The 24997-nt window shown below is 37.6% G+C and overlaps 1 protein-coding gene across 3 annotated transcripts in view; it reads left to right on the forward strand.

Moving 5' to 3' along the window:
- Nucleotides 1-24997, forward strand: part of LARP1B (La ribonucleoprotein domain family member 1B) — a 124583-nt gene that overhangs the window by 49162 nt on the left and 50424 nt on the right. For all 3 annotated transcript variants that reach the window (XM_018061521.1, XM_018061522.1, XM_018061523.1), the window contains exon 12: nt 22045-22168. In XM_018061521.1, coding sequence (XP_017917010.1) covers nt 22045-22168 — 124 coding nt within the window. The remainder of the gene's footprint in view (nt 1-22044; nt 22169-24997) is intronic.

The following is a 24997-nucleotide window of genomic DNA, read 5'->3' on the forward strand; positions in this document are numbered from 1 at the left end:
CGCCAGGCCTCCCTGTTCATCACCATCTCCCGGAGTTCACTCAGACTCACGTCCATCGAGTCAGTGATGCCATCCAGCCATCTCATCCTCGGTAGTCCCCTTCTCCTCCTGCCCTCAATCCCTCCCAGCATCACAGTCTTTTCCAATGAGTCAACTCTTCACATGAGGTGGCCAAAGTACTGGAGTTTCAGCTTTAGCGTCATTCCTTCTAAAGAAATCCCAGGGTTGATCTCCTTCAGAATGGACTGGTTGGATCTCCTTGCAGTCCAAGGGACTCTCAAGAGTCTTCTCCAACACCACAGTTCAGAAGCATCAATTCTTCGGCGCTCAGCCTTCTTCATAGTCCAACTCTCACATTCATACATGACCACAGGAGAAACCATAGCCTTGACTAGATGGATCTTAGTCAGCAAAGTAATGTCTCTGCTTTTGAATATACTATCTAGGTTGGTCATAACTTTTCTTCCAAGGAGTAAGTGTCTTTTAATTTCATGGCTGCAATCACCATCTGCAGTAGAGTTGAGGGCCTTCATTTCCATTTTGGCAGACTGGTGCCTTTCAACTTCCTTCGACCCCCTGTGTTCTTGGTCAGATTGCACTGTCACTCTAAATCAGCAGCAATTGGTGGAACCCTACTTTGAATCTTTCTTGCCACATCTCTTTTGCCTGTAGTTGGAGGAAGTTTTCTGCATAATAAGATCACTCAGAAAATCTCAGTTACATCTGCAAAGTCCTTTTTGCCATGTATGCAATGTAATTACATGTGGAGATTGGGATCTGTACATCTATGAGAGACCCTTCTGCCTAGTATAAGGTAGAGCTTTAGAAGGATGCATCACACTTTTAAGGAGAGCATTATAATACTTTTTAAGTTTTTAGTGAAGACACAAATGAGAGAAATAGCACAGTTCTTGTTTGAGAAATCAATGTGATGAAGGTGATTTTCCCCAAATGGATTGAAAGGTCAATTACATTCCAATAAATATTTCAAGTGTTTTTTTTTTTTTAAGGAATTTTATAAACTGATTCTAAAATTTATATGGAAATGTAAGGGACAGGAAACTCATCACACTCCTAAAAGCGAGGCAACTTGTTTTTATTAAATTAAAGGTACAATTTATTAAAGATATGAGACAGACTAGGAATGGAATAGGAAGTACAGAAACAATTGGATTCATCTGTGCACACTTAGCAAATGACATGATTATGTATCAAAGAGCTCTGATTTTTAATAAATAGTGCTGGAAAAGTTGTTGGTGAAAAAGTGAAATTACAGACTAATGGCTTACAGTGTCATTCATATCTATTTCAGTCAAGGGCAAAAACATTATTAGTGGATAACAGTAAAATGTCTTAATGCACTCAGGTAGGGAAAAGTTTCTTGAATGGACATAAAAATCACAATCTTAAATGACAAGATTGGTAAATTTAAAAACAATTTTTCATTAAACATCAAAGAGAGGGCATACATAATCCACAAAGTGAAGAAGAGATGGTTCTCATTCATGATTTGATAGGTATAAAACAAATGTATACAGAAGTTAAAAAAAAAAACACTGAAAGAGTCAGTAAAAACTAGTTATGAGACATGAACAAATGTTTCACAAAAGAGGAAGTCCAAGTAATTGAAATCATGAAAAGGTCTTCAAAGTTATTAGTAAAGAAGATGCAAATTAAAATTTCATTGTAAAAAAGCACATTAGCAAAGTTAAAACATTAGGCAGAAGTGTTTGGGAGTATTTAGAAGGAGAACTTCATTAATCTGTCTGTGATAATGCCAAAGGTACTATGCTTACCATCTCAATATGCTCTTGCGTTGCATTGTTCAAATGTCATAGCGGTTATAACCACATGTGGTTATTGAGTCCTCAAAATGTGGATAGTCTAAAATGAGATGTGCTTTAAATGTATAGTTTAAAGACTTAGTAAGAAAAAAGAATGTAAAAAAAATCTCAATTTTTAAAATAATCACATTGAAATGATAATAAATTTGGTTAAGTAAAATAGTAAAATATTGCTCTTTTAAAAAACCTTTTTAAAAACTGTTTTTAAAACTTTATTTAAACTGTAGCACACAGCACACTAGATCTTCGTTCCCCAACCAGGGATTGAACCTGTGTCCCCTGAATTGGGTGTATGGAATCTTAACCACTGGACAGCCAGGGAAGTCTCTAAAAAACCTTTTTAATGTAGCTACTAGAAAATTTTAAATTGTGATTTTTTGATATGTATGTATTGAACAGTACTTCTCTAGCAGAACCCAAGAAATGTTCATCAGGAACAATATATAACAGTATAGCAAAATTATTCATTATATTCACAAACTGGAAATAACCAAAATGTCCAACAGCAATTGACTGGATATGTTGTGGTACAGTAAACAATGTGATACCATATAGTAGTAAAAATGAGTGACAGGTAGTACACATCTTTGTTAATCTAGAAAACAATCCTGAGTACAAGAAGTTAAGTACAGTTGCTTACAGACTATGATTCCATAAAGCTCTTGAGAACAAGTCAATTCAAAGATGCATTTTTTAGAAACATGTACAAGCATACATATAATATAAAGAAAAAGTCTGGAATAATGATCATATAAGTCAGAATCTGAGTTGTTTCTGTGGGGAATAAAATACACAGGGTTTCCAATGTACTAACAGTGTTATGTTTCTAGTAGCTTTTACATACTAGTTTTCTAAACAAGTTGCACACGTACGTATAACACATTTTTTTATGTGGCATATTTTATGACAATGCAAAGAACAGGCTGGTAGGAATGGGAATGTGTGGGACAAGAAGAGGTAAGCTAAAGATGAGTTATTTACTTCTTGGAGCTTCAAGGTTGTTCTTGGGCTAAAATCAAGGTTAGGTTGGCCCTCCCCCCGCTTTTTTTAAACTTAATTTTTATTCGAAGTATAGTTGATTTACAGTGTTGTGTTATTTTCAGGTGTAATGTTGAACCTGTTCTCGTTTTTTGTTTACAACTATTTGTATTCCTGTTCAGCAGTCTCCTTTGGGTGGTGGTGTAAAGCGATATGTTGTTGAAGGCTTTATTAACAGAGGACTTAAAGATAGGGCTTTCTTTGAAGAAACAGGCTGCTGGGCTTCTGCATCTTGTCACTCATATTGCTGGCTGGCTTCTGGGCTTGTGAGGGTAAAGAGTTGTCCAGTCTACTGTCTCTCATGATACCTCTCCCTAATGAGAAATCTTGAGTTTGAAACTGCAGAACAAAGGAGAGAAACCATCACAACCTGTTCTTCAGTCATTATACCCTCTGTCCAAGTTGCTTGTGTGGAAACCTAAACATGCTCATGCCCTTTTTTCTAGCATTTCAGGAAGAATCTTCAAATTAGAAGCTTTTGAATTATACTGGTCAGTCAGTCAGTCTCATCTTTAGGCTTACAGCATTTGCTGTTGTGCAGTATGTCAGTTTTGCCCAGTACTTCTTCGAGGATTATGTGAAGTTAACACAGGTCTTTGTGTCAGTTTCCAGAGTTCTCCTTGGCTTTCCTGCCTTTGTATTGTATGACAGAACATACTTAGTTTTGCTGGATGACTGAGACCATCAGCAGGCTCATCGCTGGGAGGGTAGATTGGACGTAGGCTCTCTTCTGCTTTGACCTATTCTGAGTGTGTGGAGCCTAAAGCCTTTGGAGACCTGATGGCTGTTACTCTGTAGATTACTTTGCTGTTTTCTGTTGCATTTCCCTTACAAATACAAGCAGCTCTTTGTATTCGTTGCACATGGTGAGAGGAACTTCAGTTGTGGTGAAGTCTTTGGTATATAGCTGGAAGTGGTGTACAAATTCACCAGGAGATGCCACATCATCACTTGGCAGACAGAAACATGACGTCATCTTGACTAGGCAAGCCAAGAGTCACCACCACCATTTGAGCTGTTCCTCTTCTCACTAGAGAAGGACACCAACTTGGGAACCTCTCTGCCAAAAGCTGGGGACTGTTCTTGACCAGGAGTCAACTTGTGTGCAAGTTTCACTGTGTGCAATTCTGGACCAAAAATTAACTTCTCTGAATTTCAAATGGGGATCATTCTATTTTTTTTTTCCCCAGATGAGGATCATTCTCGTCTTCTTTACCTCAATGGGTTTTAAAGACTTAAAAAATATATTTTGTTTATTTATTTATTTGGCTGTATCATGTCTTAGTTGAGGCAGGTGAACTCTTAAGTTGCATCATGTGGGATCTAGTTCTCTGACATGGGACTCTTGAATTGGGACTGCAGAATCTTAGCACCTGGATCACCAGGGAAATTGCTTTTAAGACTTTCGAAAACTGTGAAAGACTGAGCATGTGTGACAAAGAACAAAGGCCATATGGTTATGTGGAGGAATAATGATACAAATGGAGGTGAGATCAGGAATTTAAAGACAATGCCGAAACTTCAGGCATTACATAGAAATTGTGACATCAAAGTGCAGTCTGTAGAGGTCTTCCCCTCTACAGGCACTGTGAAAGTGAAAGTGTTAGTCACTCAGCCATGTCTGACTCTTTGCAAGTCCATGGACTGTAGCCCTACAGACTCCTCTGTCCATGGAGTTTTCCAGGCAAGAATACTGGAGTGGGTTGCCAATTCCTCCTCCAGGGGATCTACTTGACCCAGGGTAGATTGGGTAGATCGGGTCTCCTGCATTGCAGGCATATTCTGAGCCACCAGGGAAGTACTATAGGGTCTGATATTTTCATAATTAGTCCTTTTGTGTTGTGTATTTTAAAATGCAAAACTCTTTTAATTCTTCCTCCTAATATCTTTCTCTGAAAGACTTCCTCAAATTTCCTTTCAACATGAGGCCTCATATCAACTATAGTCATTCTCTCTTTAGAAATGGTTTTGATTTGACTTCTCCCTGCTGAAGAGACAAGTGAAATAAACCTAATTTTAGCTCACTGTTTAATTCCAGCCAAAGCCCCTGCACAAGTCAGATCCTTATTTTAATACACATACTTCAAATATGGTTCGGGTTTGAGTTCAGTCGCTCAATCGTGTCTGACTCTTTGCAACCCCATGGACTGGAGCATGCCAGGCCTCCTTGTCCATCGCCAACTCCCAGAATTTACTCAAACTCATGTCCATTGAGTCAGTGATGCCATCCAACCATCTCATCCTCTGTTGTCCCCTTTTCCTCCTGCCTTCAATCATTCCCAGCATCACAGTCTTTTCCATCAAGTCAGTTCTTCACATCAGGTGGCCAAAGTATTGGAGTTTCAGCTTCAACATCAGTCCTTCCAATGAATATTCAGGACTGATTTCCTTTAGGGATGGACTGGTTGGATTTCCTTGCAGTCCAAGGGACTCTCAAGAGTCTTCTCCAACACCACAGTACAAAATCATCAATTCTTCAGCACTCAGCCTTCTTTACAGTCCAACTCTCACATCCATACATGACTGCTGGAAAAACCATAGCTTTGACTAGATGGACTCTGTTGGCAAAGTAATGTCTCTGCTTTTTAACATGCTGTGTAGGTTGGTCATAACTTTTCTTCCAAGGAGCAAGCATCTTTTAATTTCATGGCTACAGTCACCATCTACAGTGATTTTGGAGCCCCCCAAAATAAAGTCTCTCCCTGCTTCCATTGTTTCCCCATCTATTTGCCAAGAAGTGATGGGACTAGATGCCATGAACTCAGTTTTCTGAGTGTTGAGTTTTAAACCAACTTTTTCACTCTCCTCTTTCACTTTCATCAAGAGGCTCTTTAGTTCTTCTTCACTTTCTGCCATAACAGTGGTGTCATCTGCATATCTGAGGTTATTGATATTTCTCCTGGCAGTCTTGATTCCAGCTTGTGTTTCATCCTGTCCAGCATTTCTCATGATGTAGTCTGCATATAAGTTAAATAAGCAGAGTGAAAATATACAGCCTTGGTACAGTATGGTAGCTTTGTTTTAAGTTAACTCTTTGTCAGGAATTCATTGATTAACATATGTTTGAGTGCCTGCTGTGTGTTGGGGGCTAGAAATGTGGTATTTCAGGATGGTGACATTGGTGCTAGTGTAGATGGAGATAATTAATCCTGAAAATTTAGATAATAGATAACTGCCATGATTGACTGTTGAATTTAGTTATGAGTTGCTTCATAAATAGGAAATAAGAAACTTGCTGAGTTATCGCAGTGGAACAGTTAAGGGAAAAGCCTGAATGAAGAAATGACAAGTGAAAGAATGTAGTACATTCAGATATATGTAAGTATTGAATATTAGCAATATAATATGAATATTGAAGCTTGATAATATATTGGAGAAATGGCAGTTCCTAAAAGTTGCTGAGTCCAAGCTTGCTCAGCTCGCCCCACAATAGGCCAATAAATCCCCGAGACATGCTGAGGCAAGGAATACTATTTAGAAAGTAAGCTGACAGAGAAAATGACAGACTAATGTCTCAAAGTAAGCATCTTGTTTACTGGATCTGGATGCCAGGTTCTTTTATAGAGTCAGAAAGAGAAGCAATGAGGAACTAAAGTCAAAAGGCAGAATAGGGAGGGAGAGGCAGTGAGGAAGTAGAGTCTTCAGTCTTGCAAAACATCTCCTGGAAGGGTCAGCCTTTGGAAGGGATGTGTTAATCTCTTCTTTTTGTTGTAGCTATTCACAGGTGGGCAGGGGAGACTATCTCTGTATGAGCTGAACAAAGGCTCTTTAGTTTAACAGCCAGGCAGTGGGACAGGGTCCTCTGAGGCAGGCCATTTTATGTATGATTGTAGTAACAAAAGAAACAAAAAGCAAGTCAAAGAAGCAGAATTGGTTTTTCCCTGCAACAAAGGGAGATAAAGAGTCAAAGTTGTGTGTATTTGTGTATTAATATATTTTTAAAGATTGGAAAGCACTGGAACATTTTATATGGTTATCGGAATGGTCCAGTGGAATGGGAGAGTTAAGGATATAAAAGGAAATAGAAAATGGAGTTAAATTCTTGAGGTTGTGAAACTGAATAAGATTCAGAGCATATGGATCAGAATTCGTCTGTTGGCCCTGTTGACATTTGGAACAAGATTATTCTTTCATGGAAGCTGTCTTGTGTAACAAAGAATGGTTAGCATCATCCCTGGCCTTTACCCACTAGATACCAGAAGTACCCCACCCCCATGACAATGTAAAAAAAATGTACCTTGAAGAGAGTTATGTGCACAAAATCACCTCTAGTTGAGAATAATTGATAGATAAGTATTGGTCTTTTAAAGAAAGGCTTTGGTTTCTTTACCTGGAGGAAAGAAATAGAACATGAGTGTGTAGATGGGTTTGTAGATTAGTTGGTAATAAAAGTAATTTTCTTCTCATGAGTTTACCCTTCTCAATGAAATGAGTCAGGGTTATGTGGTTGGTCAAAGGGTCGAGAGTGACAAAGTTAAAAAGTCGTTTTTGTAGAAAGAAAAAGGTTCTTAGAAAAATCAAAGATTCCTAGTGAGCAGTTGGGGGGCGGGGCTACAGACTATTTCTTTTGCAGAAATTTTACTAGAGAGGCTTTGGACCAAAGAGACCAGACAGGAAAATGGAGGACAGTACCAAGATACTTCTTGATTTAATTCTAAAAATGGTAGATAAGATCCTGTCTTGATCTTACTTGGTCACGAGCATTTAAAGCTGTTAACTTCTTGAAACTTTTTGACTTTCCCATTACACCACATTTTCTTGCTTTTCCTTCTACTTCTGTAGCCATTCTTTTTTCAGTCAGATTTACAATTATCTTCCATCTGTTCCTTAATTTTCAGCAATTTCTAGGTTTATGAGTTAAGCCCTCTATATTCTTACTGTTAACTGCTCTCCCTAAGCACTCTTTCTACTCAGGACTCTATTACCACTGTTTTTTTAAATCCCAACTCTTTTATATCTAAATTAGATTTTGACCCTGAATTTCAGATACAATGGATCTAGCTGTTTCCTGGGACATTTTCATCATATTTATTGTATAGTTCTTTAAAAAACAACATGCCCCAAACCAAGTTTCTCCATTCAGAACCTGCTTCTTTGTTCCTTTTCCTCTTCCAACTTAACAGAAGTCCCCAGTTGATTTATGATTCCCATCTTGGTGATTGGATCTGCAGCCCCTGAATATTGATTGGCATGGGTATATCCCTGTTGCCTCACATTAGTCAGTAGTCTTCTTTATATTACTCTCAAATTTCATGAATTCTTCCATATTTCCGGTTTCATCTTACTGTTCTTTTCTCTGTACACTGAAGTACTTGAAGTTTCCCAAAGATACTCTTCTCATCTTTAAGCTTTTACATGTGTTTCTCCAAACCCTTGAAATGCTTTTGCCTCCATCATCTTTGCTACACAAACTCCTAGTCGTGTTTCAGACTTGGTTAGACAAAAAAATAAGGGTATGCTCATTTCACAGATTGAAAATGAGATCCCAGAGAAAAGAAACTGAGCTCAGAAATGAGCATATACTCAGAGGAAATGTAGTAAATCAGATGAACTCAGTTTTAAAATTCACATCCTCATCAGCATGAGACTGTAGAGAAACCCTAAGATTCACCCAAGTTAGGAAGTAAAGTAGGACACTAGGGTACATCTTAAATGTACCACTCAACTGAGGAGTAAAGAGAAGAAGCTGTAAGAAAAATTGCATGTTTTTGTCTTGATTCTGAATGGAGGCAGGTAGGAAGTAACCACTTGATGGTCAGACATTGTAGATTTGCAGCTCAAATTCATAATATAGCTCTGTCTAAAAAAACTAGAGCTAAGAATATAAAGTAGTTGTAGACTGTTAATCATCACAGGTGTCTGACATAAGTATGCCTATATCCTCTCTGGAGGAACTTATTTCAGAGGTTGGCAAACTCTTCTGTACTGGGCTGGGTAGTAAGTATTTTCTGCCTTTCAGGCTACTTAGGATTTCGGTTCTCTGTAGCATGTACTTTGCTTCATGTTTTTTTGTTTTGTTTTTAAATGTAGCCATTTATTGTAAAAACTGTTTTTAGCTAGAGGGCTCTACATAAAACAGACTACAGGCCAGATTTGGCCCATTGATGTAGAATGACTTCATTCTAATATTATTAGAATGTAATATTCCTCCAAATATTGCCATAAGTATTTTCTAGGAAAATTAAGTGATCAAAGAAAAAAAATGGCTAAGCAGGCAAGGAAATAAGTTAGCAAGTGTATTATTGTAGCTGAAATGACAGCAGAAAGAGACCCATAGGTCCTTTGAATGCTGCAATTATCAAAGCACAAAAGAGTCACAGAATATAAATGTTTACATGGTTTAATTAACGAACGATGCCTGGCGTGCTGCAATTCATGGGGTCGCAAATAGTCGGACATGACTGAGCAACTGAACTGAACTGAGGTTCAAAATATGTGAAGGGGAAAATTAACAGTTCAGATTTGAAAAAAAGGAACAAAGCTCCTTTAAGAAGTAAAAGTTTATTTGAAGTTAAGAATTCAATGGTTGGGTTTAATAGCAGGTGAGACAAAGTTGATGAGACACTGAGGATTTGTAAATTGAAAGAGAGGTCAGAAGAAATCACCCAGGATAAAGCACAGAGTGAAAGGGAATGTATGAAAGAGCTTCAGGAATTGGGGATAGAACGTACAGATGTAATTAGAGTTCCAGAAAAAGCAGGGAAAGAAGGGGCAGAGGCAATACATGAAGAGAGATCAGTACAATTCAGTCACTCAGTCGTGACCGACTCTTTGCGACCCCATGAACTGCACCACGCCAGGCCTCCCTGTCCATCACCAATTCCCAGAGTCCACCCAAACCCATGTCCATCGAGTCGGTGATGCCACCCAACCATCTCATCCTCTGTCGTCTCCTTTTCCTCCTGCCCTCAATCTTTCCCAGCATCAGGGTCTTTTCAAATGAATCAGCTCTTCGCATCAGGGGCCAAAGTATTGGAGTATCAGCTTTAGCATCAGTCCCTCCAATGAACACCCAGGACTTATCTCCTTTAGGATGGACCAGTTGGATCTCCTTGCAGTTCAAGGGACTCTCAAGAGTCTTCTCCAACACCACAGTTCAAAAGCATCAATTCTTTGGTGCTCATCTTTCTTTATGGTCCAACTCTCACATCCGCACATGACTGCTGGAAAAACCATAGCATTGTTGAGACAGACCTTTGTGGACAAAGTAATGTCTCTGCTTTATATATGCTGTGTAGGTTGGTCATAACTTTCCTTCCAAGAAGTAAGCATCTTTTAGTTTCATGGCTGCATTCACCATCAGCAGTGATTTTGGAGCCCCCCCAAAATAAAGTCTCTCACTGTTTCCATTGTTTCCCCATCTATATGCCAAGAAGTGATGCGACCAGATGCCATGATCTTAGTTTTCTGAATGTTGAGCTTTAAGCCAACTTTTTCACTCTCCTCTTTCACTTTCATCAAGAGGCTTTTTAGCTCCTCTTCACTTTCTGCCATAAGGGTGGTGTCATGTGCATATCTGAGGCTGTTGATATTTCTCCCAGCAATCTTGATTCCAGCTTGTGTTCATTCAGCCCAGTGTTTCTCATGATGTACTCTGCATAGAAGTTAAATAAGCAGGGTGACAATATACAGTCTTGATGTACTCCTTTCCCGATTTGGAACCAGTCTGTTGTTCCATGTCCAGTTCTAACTGTTGCTTCCTGACCTACATACAGATTTCTTAGGAGGCAGGTCAGGTGGTCTGGTATTCCCATCTCTTTCAGAATGGTTCCACAGTTTGTTGTGATGCACACAGTCAAAGGCTTTGGTGTAGTCAATAAAGCAGAAGTAGATGTTTTTCTGGAACTCTCTTGCTTTTTCTGTGATCCAACGGATGTTGGTAATTTGGTCTCTGGTTACTCTGTCTTTTCTAAATCCAACTTGAACATCTGTAAGTTCATGTTTCACGTTGAACTTTGAAGTGTTGAAGCCTGGCTTGGAGAATTTTTAGCATTACTTTTCTAGCAAATGAGATGAGTGCAATTGTGCGGTAGTTTGAGCATTCTTTGGCATTGCCTTTCTTTGGGATTGGAATGAAAACTGACCTTTTCCAGTCCTGTGGCCACTGCTGAGTTGTCCAAATTTGCTGGCATATTGAGTGCAGCACTTTCACAGTATCATCTTTTAGGATTTGAAATATCTCAACTGGAATTCCATCACCTCCACTAGCTTTGTTCATAGTGATGCTTCCTAAGGCCCACTTGACTTCGCATTCCAGGATGTCTGGCTCTAGGTGAGTGATCATACCATTATGATCATCTGGGTCATGAAGATCTTTTTTATATAGTTCTTCTGTGTATCCTTGCCACCTCTTCTTAATATCTTCTACTTCTGTTGGGTCCATACCATTTCTGTCCTTTATTGTGTCCATCTTTGCCTGAAATGTTACCTTTGTGTCTGTAATTTTCTTGAAGAGCTCTTTAGTCTTTTCCATTCTATTGTTTTTCTTTATTTCTTTGCATTGCTCACTGAGAAAGGCTTTCTTATCTTTCCTTGCTATTCTTTGGAACTCTGCATTCGGGTGGGTATAGCTTTCCTTTTCTCCTTTGCCTTTTCACTTCTCTTCTATTTGCAGCTATTTGAAAGGCTTCCTCAGACAAACATTTTGCCTCTTTGCATTTCTTTTCCTTGAGGATAGTCTTGATCCCTCTCTCCTGTACAGTGTCATGAACCTCTGTCCATAGCTCTTCAGGTACTCTGTCTAACAGATCTAATCACTTGAATCTATTTGTTGCTTCTACTGCATAATCGTAAGGGATTTGATTTAGGTCATACCCGAATGGCCTAGCGGTTTTCTCCACTTTCTTCAATTTAAGTCTGAATTTGGCAATAAGGAGTTCATGGTCTGTGCCACAGTCAGCTCCCAGTCTTGTTTTTGCTGACTGTATAAAGCTTCTCCATCTTCTGCTGCAAAGAATATAATCAATCTGATTTCGGTATTGACCATGTGGTGATGTCCATGTGTAGAGTCTTCTCTTGTGTTGTTGGAAGAGGGTATTTGCTGTGACCAGTGTGTTCTATTAGCCTTTGCCCTGCTTCATTTTTGCTATAGTCTTACTTTTTTAGGTGCAGTTCCCTATCTCGTCACTCATTAAGATCATCTTTTCCTTTAGTGCCTCAAACATAACTCTGTGATAGTTATTTTTAAGTCCGTATTGTAAAATCCAACATTTGAAATATCTGGAAGACAATTTCTATTGACTGTTATTTTCTGGACTGTGTGTTACAATTGTCTGTTTTATTTTACATTTTAAATATTAAATGAGAAATGTCTTTTTGCTAGACATTATAGATATTATCTGTTTATACTGTAGAGATTATAGATTGTTATCTTCTCTGAGGAATGTTGATTCTTTTTTCTTATTGGTTGCCCAACTTAAAATTTTTTTGGCTTGATTTTACTCTTTGTTGGGTCAGATCTTTGAAAAACCGCTAACTTGATAGAATTTAACCTGTAAACTCTGTGCCCCCTCAAAATCTTGTCAAGTATTGGGTTACACCTCTGCTAGAGAATCTAGAGTAAGTCTTAGTGTAGGTTGTGGGCCTTACTCTATAGCATGGCCTAATTTTAAGGTTATCTCAACTGGATCCCTTGCATGTTGATGAGTAGTTAACAAGGGGTCTCCATTCTCAACTGGGTTTATATGTCATCATCTTCCAACACTCAGTTCAGTTCAATTGCTCAGTCGTGTCCGACTCTTTGTGACCCCATGAATTGCAGCACACCAGGCCTCCCTGTCCATCACCAACTCCCGGAGTTCACTCAAACTCATGTCCATCGAGTCAGTGATGCCAGCCAGCCATCTCATCCTCTGTCATCCCCTTCTCCTCCTGCCCCCAATCCCTACCAGCATCAGAGTCTTTTCCAATGAGTCAGCTCTTCGCATGAGGTAGCCAAAGTACTGGAGTTTCAGCTTTAGCATCATTCCTTCCATAGAACACCCAGGGCTGATCTCCTTTTCCAACTCTATTGGCCTTTAATATATGTCTTTAGCTCAGTTTCACTGCAGCCACTTTTGGCTACGTCTTAGGGAGTCTTATATTGGTTTTCAGTTATTTTCATTGGGAAAAATAGGCTTGTATCAGCTCTTCTATCATATGAAGAAGCAGAAGATCATAACTCTTACATCATAAAGTTAGTCTGACAGAATTGAGTCTTTTAAAGAATAGTGCAATAGGAACTCAGATACTATAGGTAGTGCTAGATTAAATTGTTACAACCATCTTTTTTTTCCCCTTTTGGCCTGGTTTTGAACTTTATCTAAATGTTACCATACAGTATACTTTTTTTTAGCTTTTTATTGGAGTATAGTTAATTAACAATATTGTGATAGTTTCAGGTGGACAGCAAAAGGACTCTGCCATACATATTCAAGTATCCTTTCTTCCCCAAGTTCCCCTCTCACGCATGCTGCCACATAGCATTGAGACAGTTCCTTATCCTATGCAGTAGGTCCTTGTTGGTTATCCATTTAAAATAGAGCAGTGTGTAGATGCCCATCCCAAACTCCCTAACTGTCCCTTCCCCTGTCCTTCACCCTGTCCTTCATTTGTTCGTTCATTACAGATATCTGAGTACCTGTGAGGTGTCAAGTATACTGGTAGGCACTTGTATACAGTGTTGAGTTAAATAAAAAGTTCCTGCTGCCATGGCATTTACAGGCCCAAGGTCCTTTATGTTTCCCCTGTTTGTTGAACTTGGACTAGGAACCTCTTTTGTATGTTCAGTTTAAGGTATAGACTAGTCAGCCCTACAACTGACTCATATCTTTCCTTTTCCTGGGACTCTGCTTGATTTCCTTTACAGGTTTCTGTGGCAGAGAAATGTTTTTACAACTGCTAAAACAGTGGTTGAAAAGTTTTGCCCCCTTTTAACTTCTATCAAAGTTTTCATCCCTTGATGCAGGCAAGAGCTTAGTCTTGGTTTTTAGGCAGTATTTGGAAATGTACAAAATCAGAATAGATAGTCCAGCTAGCAAAGGTAGCCAGTTGACTTGAAGCAGGAAAATGGAGAAAAGAGAGGTGAGGACAGAAAGTAGCCACTGGTGCTGGAAATGGGTGAACTATCTCTTAAGAAATGTTAAAATCTTGGGATTATTGCTAAGAACAATGATAATGAAAATCTTGTGTTTTAAATAAGTGGATTGAAGAATGACCAAGAACACTAAAATAATATATGTCAATAAATGAAAAGCAAATCAGTTTCTAAAATATCTCCTTCAAAGATAATGTTAAAGCTAGCTGTTACAATGAAATATGTAGTTTATGAAATTCTAAATAAAAATTCTGACCTATTCCTTCTTTGATGGAATTCCAGTGATATGTAACACAGATGTACTTTTTAATATCTTGATAAAAGATAATTTATGAAAAATATACACATGTATACCCGTGGCAGATTCATGTTGATGTATGGCAAAACCAATATGATATATAAAGTAATTAGTCTCCAATTAAAATAAATAAATTTATATTAAAAAATAAATTAAATGGGAGATTTAAAAAAAAGAAAAATATAGTTTGTAATTTTTAAATGACTTTCTTGAGTAAAGAAAAGAAAAGTTGCTCAACCTTTTGATTGATTGGTCTAAGAAGACATAACTGTGTCTTCTCTAATGCAGTGAAGTCAAAAATTATTTGGGAATTGGTTCTAGAGTCCTTTTTAAGTTGAAAATTGAGTATGGCCAAAATACTTGTAAAATTCCCTTTAACCAGTTATAAAGTATGTATATGGTTTTAAGCACAACGTCATATCATAATATGCATATGTAAAGTTATTATGTGTATGATAATGTAGCAGAATCATATTTATATAACACTCAAGTGTTTCACTGTTGGAAGCACTGGAGCAAATTTATGAAGATTCTAACTTGGTGGCTCTTTATGTTCATGGTCATCTTTTTCCTAAGAGCTGATATTTAGATTTAGTTAGTGTTTCTCTATGGTTCTCAACTTTTTAAAAAAAACATGGTGATGGTGCTCAGTGAAACTATAGTTGTTTGGATGGACACTTTACCTTTTAATCCTTTTTTTGGCCACACTGCATGGCTTATAGTATTTTCCCAACCAAGGATCCAACCAGGGCTCCCAGCAGTGGAAGTGCAGAATCCTAACTGCTGAACCACCAGGGGATTCCCTGAACACTTTATCTTTTCATGGTCAAGACATTATTAAAATGTATATATCCTTTTGTTGTGTTTTTCTTTATGGGAGGTAACATTTTAGGGCTTAAGTTCTCCAGTGCATGCATATGTTCTTTGAGTAGAATGGTTGTTGCATTAAAAAATAATAACTTGAAAAAAGTTTTTATTGTTGAACAAGTAAAATCAAATTTCTATAAGTTAAATATCAATATTGTTTTAATGTACTGAAGCTAAAGATTGTTTGGGTAGATGGGATGGGAGCAGATTGTGAAGTATCTTAAAAACTATGTAGAAATTTAGAATAAGGAGCAATTGTACTTCTTATAAAGAAAAGTAGTATGATCAAAATATGGTTTAATAAGGTTTTAATCTCACAGAGGCATTAGTTTAGGTCAGAGTAGGGGAGGGCAGAGGATGAGTTACAATTCATTAATTGTAATCCAGGGATGAAATGAAGTGCTGAACCAAAGGGATAGCATTTATTATTTTTTCAACAAATATTCATTAATAGCCAGTTATGTTCCAGGCTTTGTGAGAATTGAAGATTAAGATACTATTTCCATGATCTTTTGGTACAGAAAGATTTACTAACCAGGATATAACACAATGATGCTAATGATTGATAAAATGTACTACATATAACTTTTTGTCTCTTACAAAAGACACCATAAGAGAGTGAAAAGGCAAGGTTCAGAGTAGGGGAAAAACCATTTACAACATCTTGTAAAGAACTCTTAAAAGTCAGTGAGAAGGACAACTGTATAGGAAAATGAGCAGTAGAATTAAATAGTCCTACCACAAAAAAAAAAGCTATCCAAATAACTTGTAAAAAGGTTTTCATCATTATTAGTCATCAGAGAAATACAAATTAAAACCGCAGTCAGATAACATATCTACCAGAGTGGCTAAATATTTAAATTTTTAAGTTTTGGGGGATAATTATAGATTCATAAGAAGTTGGAAAAATAGTTCAGAGAGGTCCATTGTACGCTTCATCCAGATAACCTTGAAAAGTTATCATCTTAGATAATTAAATCTAATATCTTAGATAAACCATAATTAAAGCACAATATTAAAACTAGGAAATTGATGTTCATTATCACAATGATAATATGTATGTGTAGTTCTGTGTCATTTTATCACATGTTGATTCACATAACTACCCTCAAAGTCAAGGCACTGAATTGTATTTTCAGCATGATGATCTCCCTTGTGTTCAAAAAAAAAAAAAATCTCCCTTCTGCTATTAAACTTACACCCATCTGCCTCCCTTCTGCTATTCCTAATCCTTGGTAGCCACTAATCTGTTCTCTATCTCTGCAATGTTATCATTTTGAGAATGTTACATAAATGGAATCATATAGCATGTTACCCTTTGAGATTGACATTTTTTTCAATCATAATGCCCTTGAGGTCCATTCAGAATGTTTATATCCATAGTTTCATCCTTTTCAAAAGGACTAAAACTGGCAATCTCAAGTGGTGATGAGGATGTAGAGCAATATGAACTTACATATTGCTAGTTGGAATATAAATAGGCACAACTACTATGAAAGCGTATTTGCCAATTTCTACCAAAATTGAAGTGCACCACCTAATTTAGCAATTCCGCTCCTAGTAAATACTCAATAAAAATGTATGTCATGTCTGCTGTCATAAATCACAGGGATATTTTCGGGGGTGTCTATCTCCTAAAATAAAGGGAATAAAAGCAAAAATAAACAAATAGAACCTAATTAAACTTAAAAATTTTTTGCGCAGCAAAGGAAATCATCAACAAAAGGGAATGACAACCTACCGACTGAGAGACATAATTTGCAAATTATATGACCAGTAAAGGGTTAGTATCCAACATGTATAAACAGCTCATACAACTCAATATGGAAAACAAAGACAAAAAAGATTAAAAAATGGATCAAAGAACTGAATAGACATTTTTCCCAAGAGGACAGGTGGCCAACAGGCACATGAAAAGATGCTCAGCATGATTAATCATCGGGGAAATGCAAATCAAAACTACAATGGGATATCACCTCACATCTGTCAAAATGACAGTCATCCAAAATAACACAAATAACAAATGTTGGTGAGGGTATGGAGAAAAGGGAACCCTGCTACGCTGTTGGTTGGAATGTGTATTGGTGCAGCCACTGTGCAAGGCAGTATGGAGGTTTCTCAAAAATCTAAAAGTAGAACCACCACGTGACCTGACAATTCCAGTCCTGGGTGTGTATCTGAGAAAACAACAAAAACACTTAATTTAACAAGATACACACACCCCAGTGTTCATAGCAGCAATATTTACAATTGCCAAAATACAGAAGCATCCAAAATGTGCATCAGCAGATGAGTGGATAAAGATGTAGTGTATGTATTTATACGTGTTTATGTGCATACACAGACACAATGGAATACTATTCAGCCACAAAAAGAACAAAATTTTGCCATTTGTGGCAATATGGATGGACTTAGCATTATGCTAAATGAAGTAAGTCAGAGGAAGAATGATCTCATTTATATGTGGAATCTAAAAAACAGTGAACTAGAGAATATAACAGAAAAGAAACATTCTCATGGATATAGAGAACAAACTAGTGGTTACCAGCATGAGAGGAAAGGAGAGATGGGCAATATAGAGGTGGGTTAGTAAGAAGTACAAACTATTGAGTATAGGATAAGCTACCTTATCCTTGGTAGCTTGTACATATCCTTTGTATGTTGTACATATCCAAGGAATATAACCAATGCTTTATAATAACTATAAATGGAATATAACCTTTAAAAATTGTGCACCACTGTGTTGTACCCCTATCACATAGAATTGTTCTTACTGTTGTTTAGTTGCTCAGTTGTGTCCGACTCTTTGTGACCCCATGGACTCTAGCCCACCAGGCCCCTTTGTCCATGGGGTTCTCCATGCAAGTATACTGGAGTGGGTTGCCATTTCCTACTCCAGGGGATCTTCCCAATCCAGGAATGGAACTGGCGTATCCTGCAAGTCTCTTGCATTGCAGGCAGATTCTTTACTGTTGAGCCCCTGGGGATAGCCCTTATAATACAGAATATTATATATCAATTATTATTGTTCAATTGCCCAGTTGTGTCCAACTCCTTGCAACCTCATGGACTGTAGCATGCCAGACCTCCCTATCCTGCACCATCTTCCAAAGTTTGCCCAAGTTCATGTCCATTGCATCGTTGATGCCATCCAGCCATCTCATCCTCTGATGCCTTCTTCTCTTTCTGGCCTCAATCATTCCCAGCATCAGGGACTTTTCCAATGAGTCAGTCATTCGCATCAGGTGACCAAAATACTGGAGCTTCAGTTTTAGCATCAGTCCTCCTAATGAGTATTCAGGGTAGATTTCCTTTAAGATTGACTGGTTTGATCTCCTTGCAGCCCAGGGGACTCTCAGGAGTCTTCTCCAGCACCACAGTTTGAAGGCATCAGTTCTTTGGTGCTCTGCCTTCGTTATGGTCCAGCTTTCACAATTACAAAATAAATGTCAATTATACTTCAGTTTAAAAGAAAAAGAGAGAAAGGGACTAACCTGGTGGTCCAGAGGTTAAGACTCCACACTTCTGCTACAGGAGGCATGGATTTGATCCCTGATCTGGGAACTAAGATCCTGCATGCCTTGTTATGCAGCCAAAAAGAAGAGAGAGAGAAAAGAAAGAAACCTATATTTTAAGAGTTCCAGATATAGAAAACAAACTTATGGTTACCAGGGGATAGAGCAGAGGGAGAGATAAACTGGGAGACTGGGACTGACATATATAGACTACTATATATAAAACAGATGACTAATAATAACCTGCTGTATAGCATAGGAAACTCTACTCAATACTCTATAATGACCTAAATGGGAAAAGGATCTTAAAAAAGTGACTATATGTATAACTGATTCACTTACTGTACACCTGAAAGTAATACAACATTGTAAATCAACTATATGCCTATAAGAATTTTTTAAAAAGAGGGAAAAAATATATCTGTTGACCAAAGTAAGTGTTCTGTAAAAACAGTTATGGTAACATTTTTTATAATGACTATAGTCTGAAAAGGACCTGAATGCTCATCAACAGTGGAATGGATTTTTTAAAAATCATGGTTTGATCATTGCAGGGATGGACAAGCTTTTTCTGCAGTTGTAGCACTGGAGCCAGCCATATGCAGTATATGAACAAATAGGTGTGGTTGTGTTCCAGTAAAACTACTTAACAAAAACAAACTTGGCTTTTAGGGGCTGTAGTTTGCTCATCTCTGGTGTAGGGTCACAAACTATAAATGAATCTCGTAAAGATATTTTCGTGTAAAAGAAACCATTTTATTATTACTTTTTTATAAAATTGAAAGGCAAATGAATCTGTAGAATTAAAGTCAGAGTGTTGGCTATCTTTAGGAAGAAAGAGGGTAGTAATAGAAAGGTGCATGAAGGGTACTTCTAGGGTGCTTAGTTACCAGTTCAGTTCAGTTCAGTTGTTCAATCGTGTCCAACTCTTTGCAACCCCATGAATCGCAGCACACCAGGCCTCCCTGTCCATCACCAAGCCCTGGAGTTCACTTAGACTCATGTCCATCGAGTCAGTGATGCCATCCAGCCATCTCATCCTCTGTCGTCCCCTTCTCCTCCTGCCCCCAATCCTTGCCAGCATCAGAGTCTTTTCCAATGAGTCAACTCTTCACATGAGGTGGCCAAAGTACTGGAGTTTCAGCTTCAGCATCATTCCCTCCAAAGAAATCCCAGGGCTGATCTTCAGAATGGACTGGTTGGATCTCCTTGCAGTCCAAGGGACTCTCAAGAGTCTTCTCCAACACCACAGTTCAAAAGCATCAATTCTTTGGCGCTCAGCCTTCTTCACAGTCCAACTCTCACATCCATACATGACCACTGGAAAAACCATAGCCTTGACTGGACGGACCTTTGCTGGCAAAGTAATGTCTCTGCTTTTGAATATGCTATCTAGGTTGGTCATAACTTTTCTTCCAAGGAGTAAGCATCTTTTAATTTCATGGCTGCAGTCACCATCTGCAGTGCTTAGTTATATCTTTACCCAAATGGTGGTCCCACAGGTTCATTCACTTTTGACCCCTCATTGAGATATAAGCTTATGATTTATGTCCTCAATAATGTGTATATGTATATATAAATTTGGCTGTGTTATACCTTAGTTAATTTTAAAAATTAAAAATAAAACAGAAACATATAATTTGTGTTCCTGTCAGAATAGAACTGTTTATTCATTTTTGGCATGTGAGAAGCATTCAATAAATGTTCACTGAAGTGAGAACTGCTAATAGCAAGCTCTATAGCAAGAGAAGGGCCAGTGAAGAGTAATGACTCTGAATTAGCTTGAAGAGTTTATTGAAGACTTTCGGGAAAGTAATTTTGGTGTGTAATTTTGGGAAGTAATCATTTAAGACATTTTCATGGAAAAAAGACAGATCCTATTTTGAAAGGCTAATTGGATCTCATAAATGGTGTGAACTGGCAAGTAGCTATTCGTATGTGAAGACAGAAGGAAAAGGTTGTTTCGTTAGCTATTAAGAGCAAGATGTCACAACTATTTTGGAATTATGTTGTTTAATTTGACTCATCAGACAAATAACTTTGTCTTTTACCTGTGTCCATTCTTTTTAGATGTTATGCTGTAAATTTTAAGGTTATGGACATATTAGCACTGAGTAATGTAGACATGATATAGGGTTTATTGGGGAAAATAACCAGAAGTAATACAATGTAAGCAGCCCCTCAAACTCTTCCCCCCTCCGGCTTCGGCCAGGCTTGGATAGTCTTCATGCACTATGGCCAAATGACCTTCCAGTAGAGAATGGCCTTTACCTTTGTAATGTTTTGCATATTTGTAGTTCAGGGCAAGGAAAATCTAAGTAATTATGTAACAGAAATTAGAAGGGGGCCTAGGGACATGGATAGGCCCATTCTTCCTTTGAGCTAACAATGTAGACCTACTCAGCATCCTTGCTGCTAAGTTTATAAAAGGGCTTTGGAAATGAATCTTCAGATCCATCTAGATTTATCTTCCATCATATGTTTCCCCTATTAGAAAATGAGGTAGAAACTTCTTGGACTAGTATTAAACGTCTACTGCTGCTGCTGCTATCGCTTCAGTCATGTCTGACTCTGTGCGACCCCATAGATGGCAGCCCACCAGGCTCCCCCGTCCCTGGCATTTCCTTCTCCAGTGCATGAAAGGAAAAAGTGATGAAGGGGAAGTCGCTCAGTTGTGTCTGACTCTTAGCGACCCCATGGACTGCAGCCCATCAGGCTCCTCCATCCATGGAATTTTCCAGGCAAGAGTACAGGAGTGCATTGCATTTCTCCAACTTCCTTGTCAGGGCTTTTTGCCACTAGTTCTAAATAAATTCTCTCATTTATTGAATTATCTTCTAATAAATGACCATTTATTCCAAGCTTCTCATCTGTGCTCATAGTACCTAATTTAGGATTCTTTTCCCTTTCTCTAAATTCTCATTTAAGGAGCTTCTTTTGTCTCACCTCCTCTGTGATGCCTCCCTTATGATCTCAATTCTTATACCAAATATTACACTTTTCAGATACTGTCTAATATTATTTTTATTTGTACATTTCTTTCTCTCCATCTAACTGGTAAATTCCTTAAGGATAGGAAATGTGTATTAGATTACTTTGTAACCTCTATAATACCTTAATGGTCTTGTGTCTCAATGCTCAATAAGTAATTAATGATAAGAATGTATGTTCTTATAATATGTTTTAATTATAAAATGTTTATAACATTTTAGGGTTCTTGATGCCACCTTTAGACTCTGAATATTAATTATTTTTAAGTATGATGCTGGATTCTTTATTAGAACATCTTTTTTTATTCTGTTGCAATCCCGGTTTTTAAAACTCATTATTTTGAGATTGGTATCAATTATTGTCTGTTGGTTACTCTCTTAGCCAGTTTAGTAATTAGATTCCTCCATTCTACTTTAGCAAGAAGTTGAGAACTTTAAGAAGCTAAATCTCATTAGTAAAGAGCAGTTTGAAAACCTAACACCTGAGCTTCCTTTTGAGCCAAACCAAGAAGTTCCTGTAGCAGCTTCACAGTCCAGGCAAGGTATGTAAGTCTGATTTTCTGTAATTGTCTAAATAATATTAAAGCAGTTCTAAATTGTTTTTAAAGTTTGCTGCTTTGTTATTTGTGGAAAATGTTTAGATGTCTGATAAAAGGCTAGAATTTTAAAACTCAGCTCTTATATATCCTTTGATGAACTTCAAAACATTTTAAAGCCTTAAAAAATACAGATTGTAAATTTGGTAAGATAGCCATGTAGTAAGTGGACATAGTTGAAATCCCGTCTTACTCTTGGTAAACAGGCAGGTAATCAATGACATAGGTGAACCAGGAGTTGTCTATTATATTACTAGATCATGCTCAAATTCAAATGCTTGCTTAAAAAGTAAGCTGAATTGGTTGGTTCTTTATGTGTCTTTCTTGATTTTAAGTTTGCTAGGAATCCTTCTCTTCGCAAAATAAGGAAAAATTTTCACTGACTTGCTGATTTCTTAAAATATACCATCAGTATAATTCTTTTGCTTTAAAGCCTTAGCTTTGTGTGAAAGTGGAAATACATTTGGGAGATTCATAAATTGAATCTGATATTTTCAGACAAGTGTAACTGATTTTATTATAGTTTTTCTGGAAGGCAGATTAAAGAAAAACTTTTAATTTGGAAAACTTCAGACATATGTAAAAATAGAGCAAATTGTAAAATGAAATACCATTACCCATTATCTACCTATGCATTAGCTACTTAATCATCTTGTAGCCAATTTTATTTCATCTTGACTCCACTCATTCTCTTTACCTCCCATTGAATTATTTTGAAGCAAACTCCTAATCATATTATTCATATTTTTATTTGTAAATATTTTATATATGTTATTAAAAAGGACATCTATTTTAACACAAAAATAACCCAGTACCATTATCATACTAAAATTGTTAGTAAAGTTCCTTAATATGAAATATCTAGTTGGTGTTCAGATTTTCTCATTCCTCACTTTAAAAAAAAAGTCAGGATCCTTAAAAGTTCCAAACATTGCAATGTGTTGATATGTCTCTTTTAGTATATAGGTTCATACTGGTTGTTTTTTTTTTTCCCCCTTGAACTTTATTGTTGTAGAAACTAGATTGTTTGCCCTGTATAGTATCTTACATTCTGGATTTTGCTGATTGCATCCCCATGGTCATCCAGCCATTTTCTGGTCCTGAATTTTCTTTAATTGTGATTTTGATACAGAGGCTTGAACAGACTGAGGCTCACATTTCTGTAAGAATATGTCATATATTGTTTTGAAAACTACACCATGAGGCACATACTGCTTGATTCTTTCTTTGTGTTGGTGTTAGCTATTGACAGTCATTAGCTTTTGGTTCACATGGGGCTTCAAAATAGTGATAACTCTGTTTTCATAATTCTTTCTTAATTTAGTAGATTACATCTGTAAAGAGAATTTCCATTAACTGACTGTTTATCCTGAGATAGAGTCCTAACAGGAAAAGGAATAAATGCTTAATTCTTTGTTTTTGTTTACTGTTTCCAAAGTAATGAGCTGGTTGTCTACATCTTTCTTTGGTGAGCAACGAGGAGTCTTCGGTTGTGATTTTAAAATTTTAAATTTAATAATTAATAATAATTTAAAAATTATCACTATGATCAAAACCATTCATCAGTAAATTTGGTAGAGTTGCAGGATACAAAATTAATATATATATAGATACCAGTTGTATACTATCAAGAAAGTATCAGAAAGAGAAATTAAGGAAACCATCCCATTTATAATTACATTAAAAATAATAAAATACCTGTGAATAAACCTGCCTACAGAGGTGAAAGACCTGTACTTGGAAAACTGTCAGAAACTGATGAAAGAAATTGAAGACAGAGACAGATGGAGAGATATACCATGTTCTTGGATTGGAAGAATTAATATTGTTAAAGTGAACATACTGTCCAAGACAATGAACAGATTCAATGAAGTCCCAATGACAAACTTCCATGGTATTCCAGTGGTAAAGAATCTGCTTGCCAATGCAGGGAACACAGGTTTTGATCCCTGGTCCAGGTAGATTCCACATGCTGTGGGGCAACTAAGCCACTGCGCCACAACTAATGAGCCTGATCTCTGGAATCCACAAGCTGCAACTTCTGAGCCCATGAGCCACAGCTCCCGAAGCCCTCGCACCTTAGAGCCAGTGCTCCACAACAAAAGAAGCCACCACAATGACACACCCACACACCACAACTGGAGAGTATTAGCCCCCAATCTTCACAACTAGAGAAAGCCCATGCACAGCAATGAAGACCAAGTGCAGGGCCCCACCCCCCTGCAAAAAAATGCCAATGACATTTGTCACAGGGCTAGAATAAATTGGAAGCACAAAAGGTGCCAAATGATTATTTTTCAAGACTCAAAGCAATCTTGAGAAAGAATAACAGTTGGAAGAATCAGAATCCCTAATTAAGACTATACTACAAATCTATAGCAACCTAAGTGTCCATCAACAGATGAATAAATAAAGAAGGTATGGTACGTATAGATACACTCAGTTCAGTTCAGTTCAATCGCTCAGTCATGTCTGACTCTTTGCGACCCCATGAACCTCAGCATGCCAGGCCTCCCTCCCTGTCCATCACCAACTTCCGGAGTTCACCCACATCCATGTCCATCAAGTCGATGATGTCATCCAACCATCTCATCCTCTGTCGTCCCTTTCTCCTCCTGCCCTCAATCTTTTCCAGCATCAGGGTCTTTTCCAAAGAGTCAGCTCTTCGCATCAGGTGGCCAAAGTATTGGAGTTTCAGCCTTGACATCAGTCCTTTCGATGAACACCCAGGACTGCAATCCTTTAGGATGACCATTAAAAAAAGAGCAGAATTTT

The sequence above is a fragment of the Capra hircus genome, chromosome 17 (assembly GCF_001704415.2).
Source record: "Capra hircus breed San Clemente chromosome 17, ASM170441v1, whole genome shotgun sequence".
NCBI classification, from domain to species: Eukaryota; Metazoa; Chordata; class Mammalia; order Artiodactyla; family Bovidae; genus Capra; species Capra hircus.